This window comes from Bufo bufo, chromosome 3 (assembly GCF_905171765.1).
Source record: "Bufo bufo chromosome 3, aBufBuf1.1, whole genome shotgun sequence".
NCBI lineage: Eukaryota > Metazoa > Chordata > Amphibia > Anura > Bufonidae > Bufo > Bufo bufo.
Window position 1 is genome coordinate 434512242 of NC_053391.1, and position 17307 is coordinate 434529548.

Here is a 17307-nt window from a genome sequence, read left to right on the forward strand (position 1 = left end):
ATCAGAATGAGCGACACAGCTAAATGTGTAAATGTGGATGAAAATGCATAGGTGTTTTTAAAAGCAATGTAGAAGATCATAAGCAAGGCAGTGCACCTTACGGAGAAGCTGACGCCTAAATATACAGTACATCACAAACCACTATTTCCTGGAGCAGCAGAGGCAATACGTTCAGCAAACACTGCCAGGCAGTTTCCACTGACTCACCACCAACCCTATTTCTAATTATGTAGCTACTGGCTAGAGGCGCAGCGCTGAGACTGCACACACGGCTTTCAGGACACCCAAATCTACTGTACAGGGACCACGTGCTTCTCCACTTATTCTACCCAAGTAGATTTTGTGCTTCAGCCTCTTCTTAGACATGCTGCTGGGGAGATAGAGAGACTGCATTCTTTGCAGTTATTTGCTTATAAATACTTCAGTATATAAGTACTAAAGGGGAAATCCTGAGAAAATGATATTGTGATATGTTACACTGGTGAGGGCTGTGATCTCATGCCAGCCTCGGTTTCCAGAATGAAAGGGCTCTACATATGGCTTAAACCCCTTTGGCACGGCTTGGAGATTTCTGTTACATCTGCGTTTATGCTTTTATCAGGGGATTCGTCAGGATTTACCTCACTTTTGACAAGAGGAACAGCAAGGTTTGCATCTGCCGAAAAATGGATCAGCTACAAAGATCAGCCATAACACAGATGTGAACAGAGTCTAACCAAACCAATGACAGTGTGCTAGATTTCCAGAACTCTGAGCAATCTACAGAGCCGGTTTATTCTGGAGAGGTAACAGACTTCGCAGTGATCTTCCCACTGGATTCCCCTGCTAATCACCTACAAGGGCAAAGGCATTTTCCAGAGTTCCGGTGACGTTCCGGGCTCTCCTTGGGGCTGCCAGGAAGCCAGGTAACGTCACTGGCACTCATAGCGGGCTTTAGCGCTGCCCTAGCCTGTAAAACGGCTAGGGCAGCGCTAAAGCACCCCCATCAGAGCCGGTGACGTCACCGAACACACAGTGTGTTATTGTAAACAAAAGAGCGCATGCCCTGCGCGATCAAGAGCAGGGCAAGGTAGCGCATCGGAGCATGAAATGCTAACATCAGGGGGGCAGCCTGGGCAACCCCTTTAAACAGGGAAAATTTTCTAATCGCTCCCACTCGCACAGTTTTGAAGCTACACTCACTCGGACCACATATTGTTGGTGTCAACCTGAATAAAAAGGTGATTTTTTTTTGGGGGTGCGGAGCTAGCAACGGGCAATGAAAATTTTGCTATTTTCTATACGCTACTCCTCCCACAGTTTTTTGAGTACAATTACGGAACTTTGCACACTTGTTTGGCACATACCCGAATAGGTTGCTTGTGCTTTGTTAACCGATACCACCCTCCGGGCCCCTGGGGCGGCCCCCCAAAGACCCTACTTTTTGCCATAGACTTTCATTGGAAAATTGGAAACTTTTGCCACCCATACAGCTTTGAAGTTAAACTTACCAAACTTGGGTCACTCTGACAATTTCTGTCACATTTTGGGGACTTTAAAAAGTGGGCGGAGCCACAAACAACCAATCAGATTTTCCCTATTGACTTCAATGACAAAATATAAAAAGCTGTCATTCTCACAGTATTTAAGCCAGAATATCCAAACTTGGCACCGTGGGTCACTGGGGTTAAAATTTATAAAAAGTTGGCGAAGTCTACAACGGCCAATCAAATTTCATCCATTTGTTTAAATGGGAAAATGTAAAACTGCCGCTACTTTTAGACCGTTAATGGCAGGGTCCTCAAACTTGGCACATATGGTCAGTGGAGGACTGGGATTAAAATTCTAAAAAAAAGTTGGCAATACCAAAAACAACCAATCAGATTTCTTTGATTTAAAATGGAAAAAAAAAATGCTGCCATTCTCACATTATTGATGTCATGGACCTCAAATATAACAAATGTGGTCATTGGGTGTTTCCACTTCAAGGTTAGAAAAAGTGGGCGGAGCCACAACAATCAAATTTTACTCATTGATTTTTCAATAGAAAAAAATAAAACTGCTGCCATTTTTACATGTTAATGCCTCATTCACGCGTCAGTGTTTGGTCAGTGATTTCCATCAGTGATTGTGAGCCCAAACCAGGTGCGGCTCGAAACACAGAACAGGTGCAGAGATTTCCCTTATCTCTGTGGAGGCTCCAATCCTGGTTTTGGCTCACAATCACTGACGTGTGAATGAGGCTTAAATGCCATAATTCCCAAACTTTAAAGTGTTAGTCACTAGGTGACTGTGGTTCACAATTGGGGAAAAAAAGGGGCGGGGTAACAACAGCCAATCAGATTTCAGCCATTGACCTTAATGAAAAAGAGATAAACTCCCAAACTTAGCACAATTACTCACTGGGTCGAGATTGAGGAAAAGTGCGTGGAGCCTAAAACAGCCAATCAGATTTCACCTATTGACTTCAATGTAAAATGATCAAATACTGCCATTCTCACAGTTTTTAAAGCCAGAGGCCAATCACATTTTAGCCATTCGTTTTATATGGGAAAATGTAAATTGCTGCCACCTTAGACTGTTAATGGCAGGGTCCTCAAATTTGGCAATTGGGTGACTTGGGTCCAAATTTTAATAAACCAGGTTAAACAGACTTTGCTTATATCTCTCGCGTTTTTAAGCCAACATCCCGTGGCCATCTAGTTTTTAAATTATATTTTTATACTTGTGTTTTTTAAATGCAGTTTTAAAGGGGTTGTGGGCATACCCTACAGGCCCCACAGCGTGGCCAGACCTGTGTTGGCAATCATACTTACCTGATCCCTGGCTCCATCGCGGCCCCGCCGGGTCTCCCTACTACATCATCAAGCCATGTCCAAACACTGGCTGCAGCACTGAGACGCCACCCATGTGTCATGACACTGGGTCACGTGATGCATGGGTGACAAGTGAACACTGCGGCCAGTCACTGGCTGCAGCTATCACATGACCCGGTGTCAAACCAGGCTATGCAGAGCCCACCGGCAGCGATGGAGCCGCAACCCAGCGGCAGAGATCAGGTAAGTATGATTACCACCATGGGTATGGTCACACAAATCTAAATGCTGTAGCCAAGGCATGTCACATTTTGAAAACCACCACTAATGGTCCAATAATCAGGCCAATTATCAGGGACGAGTGTTTGTAGAAACAATATGTGGCCCAAAAATGCGGGCAAACACTCGTTCATTGGGTGATGGTGTCTTTCAGCCGGAGACTGAAATCACTGTTTGTGTGCAGAAGATTGTGCTGTGTGAACAGGGATCTGCTTGTCCCCATACCACTGAGGCGATTGCTGCATGTAAGAGCAGCTCTCATCTCCCCTGACAATTAGGCAATTAATTCATGATAATTAGCTGAAACCTTGGTTCATGTAAAAGGACCTTTACGCATTATAGAAAATGAAATCTCCGCTGACTGATTGCGGAGGGCCACAAACACCGTTGTTTTTTTTTTTTAGACAGTTTCATAAATCTCCCCCATTAGAACTACTAATTTTCCTCGAAATTATGGCTCATGCAGACGAACGTAAGGGCCCCATGCCCGTATTGCGGACCGGTTCACGGATGCAAACTCATTGACATAAACGGGAAGATAGGACATGTCATATCTTTTATCGGTAGCCCACAGAAGCATTACAAAGCACTTCAGTGGGCTTTCGGGTCTGTGCACTGCAGAAAATAAAACATGTCCTATCTTTTATTGTATATTGCGGATCGCGGACCCATTCAAGGCAATGGGTCCGCATCCGTCATATGGAGTGCACACAGCCAGTTCCCATGCATTGCAGACCACCAGTTGCGGTCCGCAGCACAGGCACAGAGCCCTTACTTTCATGGGCATGAGCCCTTACCAGCAGACATTATGGCATGGCATTTACAGTATGGCAGGAGAAAGAACGCCACAAAAATTAACCTAAATACCACATGCGAAGAACCCAGTTCCCCTCTGATGGTGCTAAATAAAAACTGGACACAGGCTTCCATGTTCCCACACAGTTAATATCTGGGGGTCCTTACAGAGGAGACCACAAAATCAGCAGTGTAGGAAAAATTACTTCTCCAAAGAGGACAACCCGATTGAGGCATTACCCAAAAGCACTGTCTAGACTATAGACGTAAGGCGCATCAGCTGGATCCCTCGGCTGTAATATAAATACATTGAGATCATATGTTGTAGTGGAACGTGTGCAAGATGAACGGTCTGATAGGTGTGGGCCCCATGGTAGCACAGCTGGCTGCTACGCTGTCACGTCAAGTACATCTGCTCCATAACGTTGACTCAAAGAAAACCAATTCAGCAAACATAACGGAAAAAATAAACTTTGGAGGCAGAAGCTAGTAATTCTGAGAAGTGGAGGGGATATTTTATCTGGTTACAGATCCCGCTTCATGGCAGCGCTTTAGGCTGTGACTGGGAGAACACAGCACTGAACAGAATAAGGCTACTTTCACATTAGCGTTTTTTGCGGATCCGTCATGGGTCTGCAAAAACGCTTCCGTTACAATAATACAACCGCATGCATTCGTCATGAACGGATCCGGATGTATTATGTCTTCTATAGCCAAGACGGATCAGTCGTGAAATCCATTGAAAGTCAATGGAGGACGGATCAGTTTTCTATTGCGTCAGAGAAAACTGATCCGTCCCCGTTGACTTACATTGTGTGCCAGGACGGATCTGTTTGGCTCCGCTTAATCAGGCAGGCAGTGTTTTGGTGTCCGCCTTTAGAGCGGAATGGAGACTAAATGGAGGCAAACTGATGCATTCTGAGCGGATCCTTTTCCATTCAGAATGCATTAGGGCAAAACTGATCTGTTTTGGACCGCTTGTGAGAGCCCATGACTGATTTCACAAACGGAAAGCCAAAACGCGAGTGTGAAAGTGGCCTAACAATGTCACACTTAAACCAGTGGAAACCATCATGGCACCCCTCCTGGTCGACGTCCACATGGCGAGGGAGCTTGCTTCATGTCATTCATAAGGAAGATAAACTGCGATCTTAAGATTTCCCCATACTGTTCTGTACCTGGAAAGGATGAAATAAAAACCGTTCATCCAGAAATAGTCTTCTGTGTGCAATGATATATAAAGCCTCATGCACGTGGCTGTTGCCCTTCTGTGGCCCACAAACAGTGGATCCACAAAATATGGACACCGGTGGTGTGCATCCTGCACTTTCCTGTTCACTGTCCGCAAAATGGACAGAATAGGACATGTTCTACAATTTGTGGAATGGCTGCATGGATAACATCTGTGTGGAGCACCATAGAAATATATGGGTCAGCATGCGATCCACAAAGAATGCGTATCGGACGCGGACCAAAAATACAGTCGTGTGCAGGTTACTACAAGTAATTCCACCAGAATTTAATGAGTAAATGCATGTTCCAGTCAGTCCCATTCTGATAATCCGGATCACCAGCATGGTGCCAAATTAGCAAATTAAAAAAAAAGCTGGACAAATGCCACAAAGCCAATGCGCCTACGTTTCAGTTTTTTTTTTTAGTCATTTATAGCTTGGATCAAACACAGGATAAAAGTGTAAATGGACAGCCCCTTTAAGTCCTTTGCGACATACTATTACGTCACAGTGACAAATGACTTGGCACATTTTGACATAATAGTACATCACTGCAGTTTTCTCGTGAAAGGTAAATTTGAGTCGATACGTCTTACCTTTCATATATTTAAAAATCTAAAATTTACAGAAAATGTGGAAAAATGTGCAATTTTCAAAATTTCAATTTCTCTGGTTTAGTGACACCTTATAAAATAGCATTCCCCATATGTCTACTTTATGTTGGCATCGTTTTGAAAATATAATTTAATTTTTTTGGACGATACAAGGCTTAGAATTTTAGAAACAATATTTAAAATTATAAACAAAATATCCAAAATTGACTTTTACAGTAACGCATTACTGTAGGTCCAAATTGCAAGCAATTTACTGCATTTGGATGTACAGTCACGTCCAAACTGCTTACCAGGGCTGTGACACTATAAAGTGTCACAGCCCCAGAGTCTCCGCTCTCCCCGAGAGCAGAGACACCGGGGAAGCCGGCAAGGGACCAATCAGAGTGGTCCCTTGCCGGCAAGCACTCCGATTGGTTTGTCTCTGCAGACGAACCAATCAGAGCGCTTTAGTGTAAAAAAATGCCGGTTTCAGGCTATGATCTCCACACTGGAGATCACAGCCGGAAATCAGGCATGACTGCCACTGTGCCCCCATTGATATAATTACCCCCAGTGCCCCTAGTAATTTAATTGCCCCTATAATGCCCCCCAGATGCTCCGAATCTCCTCCTTGCTCCTGGACGTCACAAAGTTAAAACACCGTAATCTTGCAGCAAGCGCAACTGTCCTGAAATTACAACTCCCAGAATCCTCCTTTCACTTCTATGGGAGTTACAGGAACAGGTAAGGCCTCTTTCACATGGGCGAGAATTCTGCGAGGGGGTAAAATGCATGAGGTGAACGCATTGCACCCGCACTGAATCCAGACCCATTAATTTCTATGGGGCTGTGCACATGAGTGGTGATTTTCACGCATCACTTGTGCGTTGCGTGAAAAATCGCAGCATGCTCTATTTTGTGCGTTTTTCCCGCAATGCAGGCCCCATAGAAGTGAATGGGGCTGCGTGAAAATCGCAAGCATCCGCAAGCAAGTGCGGATGCGGTGCGATTTTCACGCATGGTTGCTAGGAGACGATCGGGATGGGGACCCGATCTTTATTATCATGTTATAAGGGAAAATAATAGCATTCTTCATACAGAATGCTTAGTAAAATAGTGATGGAGGAGTTAAAAAATTGTTCGCGCAGCCCGGCTTCTCTTCTTTCTTCTTCTTTGAGGAAAAGGACCTTTGGTGACATCACTGCGCTCATCACATGGTCCATCACCATGGTGATAGACCATGTGATCAGAGCAGTGACGTCACCAAAGGTCCTTTTCCTCAAAGAAGAAGAAGAGAAGAGAAGCCGGGCTGCGCGAACAAGTGGATTAAGGTGAGTTTAATTTTTTTTTTAACCCCTCCATCACTATTTTACTAAGCATTCTGTATTAAGAATGCTATTATTATATAAAATCTACACAACACCTAACCCAAACTTCTGTGAAGAAGTCCGGGTTCAGGTCTGGGTACCAAACATGCCGATTTTTCTCACGTGCGTGCAAAACGCATTAAAACGCTTTGCACTCGCCGGGGGAAAAAAATATAAAAAATTAATAAAATCGCACATTTTACCTCAACGCACCCGCATCTGTCACATGCAACGCCCGTGTGAACCCAGCCTAAGTGTATATGCTGGGGGTTGTAGTTTCACACAGCTGGTGTGCCGAAGGTTGCTGATCCCTGACCTAAAGGGTTAAAGTTTGAAAAAAAGAGTTGTGAATAACTTGAGGGGTGTAGTTTGTAAAATGGGGTCACTTTTGGGTGGTTTCTGTCATGTAAGACTTCACAACTGCATTGATCCTTAACCCCTTCAAGCAACAGCCAGTTTGGACCAAATGCCGGAGCCCCATTTTTCTAATCTGACACGTGTCCATTTATTTGGTAATAACTTTGGAATGCTTTTATTAATCCAAGTTTTCTTGTGACACATCATACTTCAGGTTAGTGGTGAATTTTAGTTGATACATTTTGCCTTTATGCATAAAAAAAATCCCAAATTTGCAGAGAAATTTGAAGAATTCGCTATTTTCAAAATTAGAACTTCTCTGCTTTTAAGACGGATAGTGATATTTCATAAAATTGTTATTACTTTACATTCCCCATATGTCTACTTTATGTTGGAATCATTTTTTAAATGTCATTTTATTTTTTCAGGAAGTTAGAAGGCTTAGAAGTTTAGAAGCAAAATTAATTATTTTTAAGAAAATTGCCAAAACACACTTGAAGGACCAGTTCAGTTATGAAGTCACTTTTTGGGGCTTACATAGTAGAAACTAGGGTTGTCCCGATACCGATACTAGTATCGGTATCGGGACCGATTCCGAGTTTTCTCGGCGGTACTCAGCCGCCGATACCCCGCCCCGATACATAAATAGAATACTAAGGGCGTAACTATGGGCGGGGCCCGGTGCAGTCACTGTACTCTTACACCGGGCCCCGCCGCTCACCGAAGTATTTATAAACGTGAATCCTTATCCTGTTGTTAAGTTGAACTAACGCTGCGCTCTCCCATGTTCCCCTGTATCCCCACAGCACTTACTTAAGCTTCCATAGCAGGCAGAGCGGACGGCAGCAGTAACGTCACTCACTGACGTAGAGCGCCTGCTCCGCCCACTTTATGAGTGAAGCAGGCGGAGCAGGCGCGCGACGTCAGTGAGTGACGTTACTGGTGCCGTCCGCTCTGCCTGCTATGGAAGCTTAAGTAAGTGCTGTGGAGATACAGGGGGATACAGGGGAACATGGGAGAGGGCAGCGTTAGTTCAACTTAACAACAGGATAAGGATTCACGTTTATAAATACTTCGGTGAGCGGCGGGGCCCGGTGTATTGGGGGACACTGTTATGAGGGGGATCTGTGGATGACATATAGCAGTGTCATCCACAGATCCTCCCCATAACAGTTCCATCCACAGATCCCCCATAACAGTGCCATCCACAGATCCCTATAACAGTGCCATCCACAGATCCCCATAACAGTGCCATCCACAGATCCCCATAACAGTGCCATCCACAGATCCCCATAACAGTGCCATCCACAGATCCCCCATAACAGCACCATCCACAGATCCCCCATAACAGCGCCATCCACAGATCCCCCATAACAGTGCCATCCACAGATCCCCCATAACAGTGCCATCCACAGATCCCCCATAACAGTGCCATCCACAGATCCCCCATAACAGTGCCATCCACAGATCCCCATAACAGTGCCATCCACAGATCCCCCATAACAGTGCCATCCACAGGTCCCCCATAACAGTGCCATCCACAGATCCCCCACATGACAGTGCGTCATCCACAGATCCCCCAAAACGGTCACATGACATTTTAAAAAAGTATCGGTATTCGGTATCGGTGACTACTTGAAAAAAAGTATCGGTACTTGTACTCGGTCCTAAAAAAGTGGTATCGGGACAACCCTAGTAGAAACCACCCATAAATGACCCCATTTTAGAAACTACACCCCTCAAGTCATTCAAAACTGATTCTACAAACTTTATTAACCCTTTAGGTGTTCCACAAGAATTAAAGCAAAATGGAGGGGACATTTTTAAATTTCATTTTTTGGTGCAGATTATCCATTTAAATCCAATTTTCCTGGAACACATCAAGGGTAAACAACCAAAGAAACCTCAATATTTATTACCCCGATTCTGCGGTTTACAGAAACCCCCCATATGTGGTTGTAAACTGCTGTATGGGCACACGGCAGGGCTTAGAAGGAAAGGAGCGCCGTATGGTTAACGGAGGGCAGATTTTGCTGGAATGGTTTTCAGGTGCCATGTCACATTTAAAGAGACCATGAGGTACCCTTAGAAAGAAAACCCCAAAAAGTGACCCCATTTTGGAAACTACCCCCCCCCCCCCAGGAATAAATTTAGTGGTGAAGTGAATGCTTAGACCAAACAAGCGTTTTATAGAATTTAGAAACAAAAGGCTATGAAATGAAAAATTTACTTTTATTTCCAATATAAAGTTGCTTTAGCCCCAAATTTTTCATTTTCACAAGGGTAACAGGAGAAAATGCACCCCACAATTTGTTATGCATTTTTCCTGAATACGGCAACACCTCATACGTGGTGTGGGGATTTGCTATGGTAGGCAGGTTAGCGGACGCAGTATAGAGGCAAAGGACCAGGTTGTAAATCACTCTTCCATAAGGGGGGCTGTGGTGGGACATTACTGGCCGTAAGGGGGGCACTAGAGGACAGTATGGGGGGAAATTATTACTGTGGAGCATATTTCTACTGTGGGGGCAGTGGGGGGGGAATTACTATATGGGGGCAGTGTGGGAGAAAATTACTGCGCGAGGGCAGTGAGGGGGGAAGTTACTATTATGCGGGCAATGTGGGGTGAAATTACTATGTATGGACAGTGTGGGGGGAAGGGAATTATTCTAAGGTTTTATTATTATTACTGGGGGCACTCTAGGTGGCATTTATAATTGCTATAGACACTATAGGGACATTATTTCTAGTGGGGGTCACAATTTTTTTCAGCAGTATAGTGCCTGGGGCATTGGGGAGCACCACGGGCACAGTATTGGGAATGGCAGCAGGATGACATTATTGGGACACCAGGATGGGGGGGGGGATCTGGTGGAAAAATTTAAAAATCTAACGTGTCTGTAACAAACTCTGTAGAGACGAAATGCGGCTGAAAGACTTTGTCATGAGGTCTGGGTCAAATGGAGAAGAGGTCTACATGACAGGAGATGTCACTGGATGTAAGAGGTATATGGTGCTGTATTCTCCTATATGCAGTGCTGGCTCATTACTGTGACCTGCGTCTCATCAACTCCACACTGAAGTTGTGAGCAATGCGCCCCCCAGCCTCATAGACTTGCGTCCATCGTGATTATCACTAAGTCCCTGGTGCCCTATGGGACTCCCTTCTGGAGATGGCTTAGGTCCTGCCACCAAAGAAAATAATGAATCACAGAAGGGGAGAGAACAATTTTGTTCTCTAAAGCATTCAGGTCTTTGTTCCAGTTCTCCAGTAACCACAGTTGGAGTATTCGAGAATGGAACTGGGCCCATCTCATGGCTGGAATATAGGCCGTTCCGAGTACCTAGAACAGTGGTGGTGAACCTATGGCACGGGTGCCAGAGGCGGCACTCAGAACCCTCTCTGTGGGCACCCGCACCCTAGAAAAAGTCTATGGTGTACCAATATGCCTTAAACTTTTCCTGCCATTTATCAGCACAGGCAGCGCACTGAAATAACTAGATGATAAAGTACATGGAAGATAGACTATCGTCTTGTTGGCACTTGTTGTCTTGCGATAAATAAGTGGGTTTTGGGTTGCAGTTTGGGCACTCAGTCTCTAAAAGGTTCACCATCACTGACCTAGAAGCTTCATGGCTTCCCGAATTGTACATATCGGGTGACCCAGAAAGTTTGAGACCTTGTTCAGTATCATAGAGGCTTTCTGAGGAGGCAGAAAAGTCTTCTGTTTTACGAATCCAGATGGGAGCCCAGAAACACCAGGTTCTGTGAAGGGACTGGGTTTGACTTTTCCCAATTTATTATCCACTCTAACCAATAAAGGGTTTGGAATAAACTGCTCTTCAAAATTTGTGCCGAGTTTCCAATCACTCCCTGCACCCCCAGCCCTGATCAGCTGTTTGAAGAGGTGGCTCTCGACGCTTCCTGTTCATTACACTGCCGTTATCTTGGAAGTCTCGGTGGCGCAGTGCAATGACAAGTACTAGCTCCATTCAGATATCCGCGTTGGCAAATCTGCAACATTTATGCCCGGTGTGGCCATATCCTTATCCCGATGAATGATGTAAAACTAATTTCAGTTCTATCCATGTGGGATCAGTATCGTCTCCAGCTACATTCAGTTTGCCTGTTTTTCAACTGTCTGAATAACATCAGTATATCATGTGTTTTCCACATCAGTGAAAGAACCTCTGTCAGCATGATCAACCCTATGAAACCTGGCATACTGCCTGGTAGGGTTGATCATGCTGATTAAAACAATACATTTATTTTATCTGTATGTTAAACAGCTGCAGAGATATCTGTGTTTCATTCGTATGCAAATAGCCAAGTTAGAGAACCAAAGGTGCGGGGCTGAATCCTTGGAGCACTAAAGCTTATACATATTACTGGTGTATTCACAGGCACAATGTAAAGACACCAGTAATATGTCGTCGTATTATTCCGGTCGCCTCTCGGCATGTTTTCTGTGCTGCCGCCCGAATTCCGGCCCGCCCCCATTATAGTCAATGGGGCCGGAGCAGCCTTCCGGCGGCACGTGTGCACTAGCGGCAGCACGGATCCGGCAGGCTGTTCACCCGCCGCTAATGTGAAAGTAGCCTTAGAATGCTAATGCATATTACTGGTGTCTTTACATTGTGCCTGTGAATACACCAGTAACATGTATTCACTTCCTAAAGAATTAACCTCTATTCTGAACATGGTGAGGCTACAGTAAGTAGTGTATATGTACAAGCTGAGACAGCTCTGCCCTCAGCATTAGGGGACGGGGGAGTGTGCAGAGCATAGGTGTTACAAAAATAGTGCTCCTAGGATTCAGCCGGCCTCCTGGTGCTCCTAGGATTCAGCCGGCCTCCTGGTGCTCCTAGGATTCAGCCGGCCTCCTGGTGCTCCTAGGATTCAGCCGGCCTCCTGGTGCTCCAATGCTCGTTTGCATGTGAATAAAAAGCGGGTTGTTGAACATACAGACAAAGGCAAGGTAACATTTTAATCAGCATGATCAACCCTAGCAGGCAGTAAGTCTGGTTTAAAGGGGTTGTCCAGGTTCAGAGCTGAACCCGGACATACCCATATTTTCACCCAGGCAGCCCCCCTGATGCGTTCCCTTGCCCTGCGCTAGATCGCGCAGGACAACCCCTTTAATAGGGTTGATCATGCTGACAGATGAAATGAAAAACCGATCACACATAGTGTCTGTCTGCTATAATTTTTCCCCCTGATCAACTGATTTAAATGGGCCAGTCCACCAGGAGAGGCAGATGAACTGGCCCTTTGTCTTTAAAGGGAACCTGTCACCAGGATTTTGTGTATAGAGCTGAGGACATGGGTTGCTAGATGGCCACTAGAACATCCGCAATACCCAGTCCCCATAGCTCTGTGTGATTTTATTGTGTAAAAAACCCAATTTGATACATATGCAAATTACCGAGATGAGTCCTGTCAGAAAGCTAAGCGCCGTAATCTCGCGATGCGCGAGCTAGCGCATGCGCAGTTCGTTCCCTGAGGCTGATGCCAGAATAGGGAAGGAACACTATGAGGACACTGCGCAAGATTACGACGCTCTGGCTTTCTGATGTCGGGGCGCAAGGAAAAGATTCGGAGGATGCGGGCGGTGCTGGGCTCCTTCACGCTGGACCCATCTCAGGGACAGGACCCAGCTCGGGGACAGGACCCAGCTCGGGGACAGGACCCAGCTCGGGGACAGGACCCAGCTCGGGGACAGGACCCAGCTCGGGGACAGGACCCATCTCATGGACAGGACCCATCTCGGGGACAGGACCCATCTCGGGGACAGGACCCATCTCGGGGACAGGACCCATCTCGGGGACAGGACCCATCTCGGGGACAGGACCCATCTCATGGACAGGACCCATCTCAGGGACAGGACCCAGCTCATGGACAGGAACCAGCTCATGGACAGGACCCATCTCGGGGACAGGACCCATCTCGGGGACAGGACCCATCTCATGGACAGGACCCATCTCTCAGGGAATCAGAATGAGTAAATCACTCATGGGAATGAGTATGTGATGAAAGCCAAGGTATATTGTGCTGCAGAGCTATGGCAAAACCCATAGCAGATTCTACTGCCCATGTGCCACTGAACTCATTCCCTGCATTGACAGGAGTCAAGGTGGAAATGGAAGAGCTGCAGGTGACAGCTCCGATCTCCTCCACTTGGCTGGTGTGCTGACCGCTGGGGCACGGGGAGCACCCTGCCAGCTAGTTCATGGGCACGGAAGCAGGTGGTAAGCCCGGGTAGTACAGCGCAGCCGTCACAAAGGGGCAGGACATAAGGGTAATAATGCCGGGTCAAGTGAATGACACATGGAGGGGGCATCGCTCTCCACGAGGTCGCCTGCTGCCAGCTCTTTATTCGCCCAGGTGTGCCCGCTGCACCTACCTCTCCACAAGCCGCGACCACCGCTGCTGGCTTCCAGGGAGCCGCCGCCCGCAGCACCGCCAGCCCCGGTCTAAGGCACACAGCGGCCATGCTGGAGGATGGAAGCTGCAGGAGGTCACGTGACCGGACGGGGAGGAGAGAAGAGGCCGCGGAAGTAGTGCGGTCTGCGGCTTGTGAGGGCCTGTCCCCAAGGTGTCGCCTGGAATGTCACACTGTCCCTCTACTTGTTTTGTTTCCTTTGAAAGTGATGATTATTTAATACATTTTCTTTTGTTTGCAGGATTATGTGGTGTCACCCCATGTGCCCAGGAGGAGCCCCAGTGCCCACATGTGTACCCAGGGTCTGAACTGCAACAACTGGCAGTTCTTCACAGTATAGAGAAGAACACTTCAGAGCCTCAACCACATGCCCCATAGAGAAGACGTCAGAGGTGGCGCTGGCTTCAGATGCGCACAGTGGTCACCGGATCTGGCCTGTGACGTTTCTGCCCGGACTAATGGCTCATGCACACAAACGTATTCTGTTCGTTTTTTGCCGTTTTTGCAGACTGTATGCGGAACCGCTCCATGTCCGTTGCTCAAAAAATAAAACATCCTATTATTGTCTGCATTACGGACAAGGTTAGGACTGTTCTATTATGAGCTGGTCGTTTTAGCCGGTATCCATGTTTTGCGGATCCGCAATTTGTGGCCCACAAAACAACGGTCATGTGCATAAGCCCTAAGCTAGCCATACACGCGTCATCAGAGGCCATTGGATAAGGGGGCGTCAGGTTGTTGGTATTCAGTACACCCAGTCACATTAAAGGGGTTCTCCAAGATTGTGTGAGCTTCAGCAGGGGTTCGCATAACACAAATATATACCTAACTTTGTGAACCAACAAAGACACATTGTAAGCGCGCCGCAGCAAATTCTTTCCACACTAGGCCGCGTCTCTAACTCCGCCCAAAACATAACTATACACCTAATCCCACTCAGTCCCCTTAACCGCCTCCCAACCACCTAACGCAGGGATGCGTCCTGCGGGCGGCCGGGTTATTCCTCGTTGACGCATCGGCGCGTCATCTCGCGAGACGCGAGATTTCCTGTGAACGCGCGCACACAGGAGCGCGCGTTCAAAGGATCGGAAGGTAAACGAGCTGATCTACAGCCTGCCAACGGCGATCATTCGCTGGCAGGCTGTAGATGCGATTTTTTTTTTAACCCCTGAAAGGTATATCAGACGCTGTTTTGTTAAAAGCGTCTGATATACCTGCTACGTGGTCCTCTGCAAAAAAGTGTCACACATGTGGTATCGCCGTACTCAGGAGAAGTAGGGCAATGTGTTTTGGGGTGTATTTTTACATATACCCATACTGTGTGTGAGAAATATCTCTGTAAAATGACAACTTTGTATAAAAAAAATGGGAAAAGTTGTCTTTTACAGAGATATTTCTCTCACCCAGCATGGGTATATGTAAAAATACACCTCAAAACACATTGCCCTACTTCTTCTGAGTTCGGCGATACTACATGTGTGACACTTTTTTGCAGTCTAGGTGCGCAAAGGGGCCCAAATTCCAATGAGTACTTTTAGGATTTCACAGGGCATTTTTACGCATTTGGATTCCAAACTACTTCTCACACTTTAGGGCCCCTAAAATGCAAGGGCAGTATAAAGACCCCACAAGTGACCCCATTTTAGAAAGAAAGCACCCCAAGGTATTCCGTGAGGGGTATGGTGAGTTCATGTAAAATTGTATTTTTTGTCACAAGTTAGTGGAATATGAGACTTTGTAAGAAAAAAAATATATATCATTTTCCGCTAACTTGTGACAAAAAATAAAAACTTCCATGAACTCACTATGCCCATCAGCGAATACCGTAGGGTGTCTACTTTCCGAAATTGGGTCATTTGCGGGGTGTTTCTACTGTCTGGGCATTGTAGAACCTCAGGACACATGACAGGTGCTCAGAAAGTCAAAGTGCGTAAATTCACAATTTTGCACCATAGTTTGTAAACGTGTATGGCAGAGAAAAGCAGGCAACACCACCTATCTGGAATAAGCGTGGAACAATAGAAATACTTTTAGAATATTTATTATGAGATGCCACACATTAAAAAATGGCCAATGTTTATAAAATATTACAATAAAATAAAATACAATACACTGAATAAAATACAATTAATAAAAATACAATTGATAAAAATATATCAGGATGAGGTCTCCTGGAATAATGTCTCATGAGATAATTTGCGGCAGAGAGCAATACAAATCCACCTGTTGGTGTTTGCCTGATAGGACTGTCTCTGTGAGACTCTTACCGCTCAGTAGTACCGATGCTGTAAATGTATAGTTAGCTTCCACGGAGTGGCGAAGAAATATCGTCAGCAGGACTCTGGATTATAAACGCTGAATACTGAACAAGCGTGCAGCTTGAAGTAAGTGGTCACACAACGGTGAAAGATGCAGACACCGGAGCGCAGGACGCTGGATGCTGAGTGTTCAGCTCGGAGGGCGTGCTCTCGATCAGGTGATCCTATGTATCAGATGTTCCGATCAGCTGGTATGTATCGCCCAATCACGTACTGCTCAGGTCCTTGTACCCAGAGGTAACTTGACCCAGCGTAAATCCAGATCCAGGTCCTAAATTGCAGTGTTGGTGGATGAATATTTAAAGAGTAAATTCTCTATGTCCACGGAATCTTTTGTACTTAGGGTCCGGACCAGTACATAGATATAGAAGTTGCGTAGTCCGCTAGACGCGTTTCGAGGCCTCCTGCCTCTTCCTCAGTAGCTGCCAGACTGCGCTCTTCCAAACATTATATAGGATACATAATTAAAATCATTGCTGAAACCTGTGTTTCAGCAATGATTTTAATTATGTATCCTATATAATGTTTGGAAGAGCGCAGTCTGGCAGCTACTGAGGAAGAGGCAGGAGGCCTCGAAACGCGTCTAGCGGACTACGCAACTTCTATATCTATGTACTGGTCCGGACCCTAAGTACAAAAGATTCCGTGGACATAGAGAATTTACTCTTTAAATATTCATCCACCAACACTGCAATTTAGGACCTGGATCTGGATTTACGCTGGGTCAAGTTACCTCTGGGTACAAGGACCTGAGCAGTACGTGATTGGGCGATACATACCAGCTGATCGGAACATCTGATACATAGGATCACCTGATCGAGAGCACGCCCTCCGAGCTGAACACTCAGCATCCAGCGTCCTGCGCTCCGGTGTCTGCATCTTTCACCGTTGTGTGACCACTTACTTCAAGCTGCACGCTTGTTCAGTATTCAGCGTTTATAATCCAGAGTCCTGCTGACGATATTTCTTCGCCACTCCGTGGAAGCTAACTATACATTTACAGCATCGGTACTACTGAGCGGTAAGAGTCTCACAGAGACAGTCCTATCAGGCAAACACCAACAGGTGGATTTGTATTGCTCTCTGCCGCAAATTATCTCATGAGACATTATTCCAGGAGACCTCATC

The 17307-nt window shown here is 46.1% G+C and overlaps 1 protein-coding gene across 1 annotated transcript in view; it reads right to left on the bottom strand.

Annotated features, from left to right (window-relative positions):
* MRPS9 (mitochondrial ribosomal protein S9) overlaps nucleotides 1-13943 on the bottom strand; it is a 78215-nt gene extending 64272 nt beyond the window's left edge. Inside the window, exon 1 of the mRNA XM_040425015.1 lies at nucleotides 13823-13943. Within this exon, the coding sequence (XP_040280949.1) occupies nucleotides 13823-13912 (90 nt within the window). The 5' untranslated portion in view covers nucleotides 13913-13943. The remainder of the gene's footprint in view (nucleotides 1-13822) is intronic.
* Nucleotides 13944-17307: the final 3364 nt, after the last annotated feature.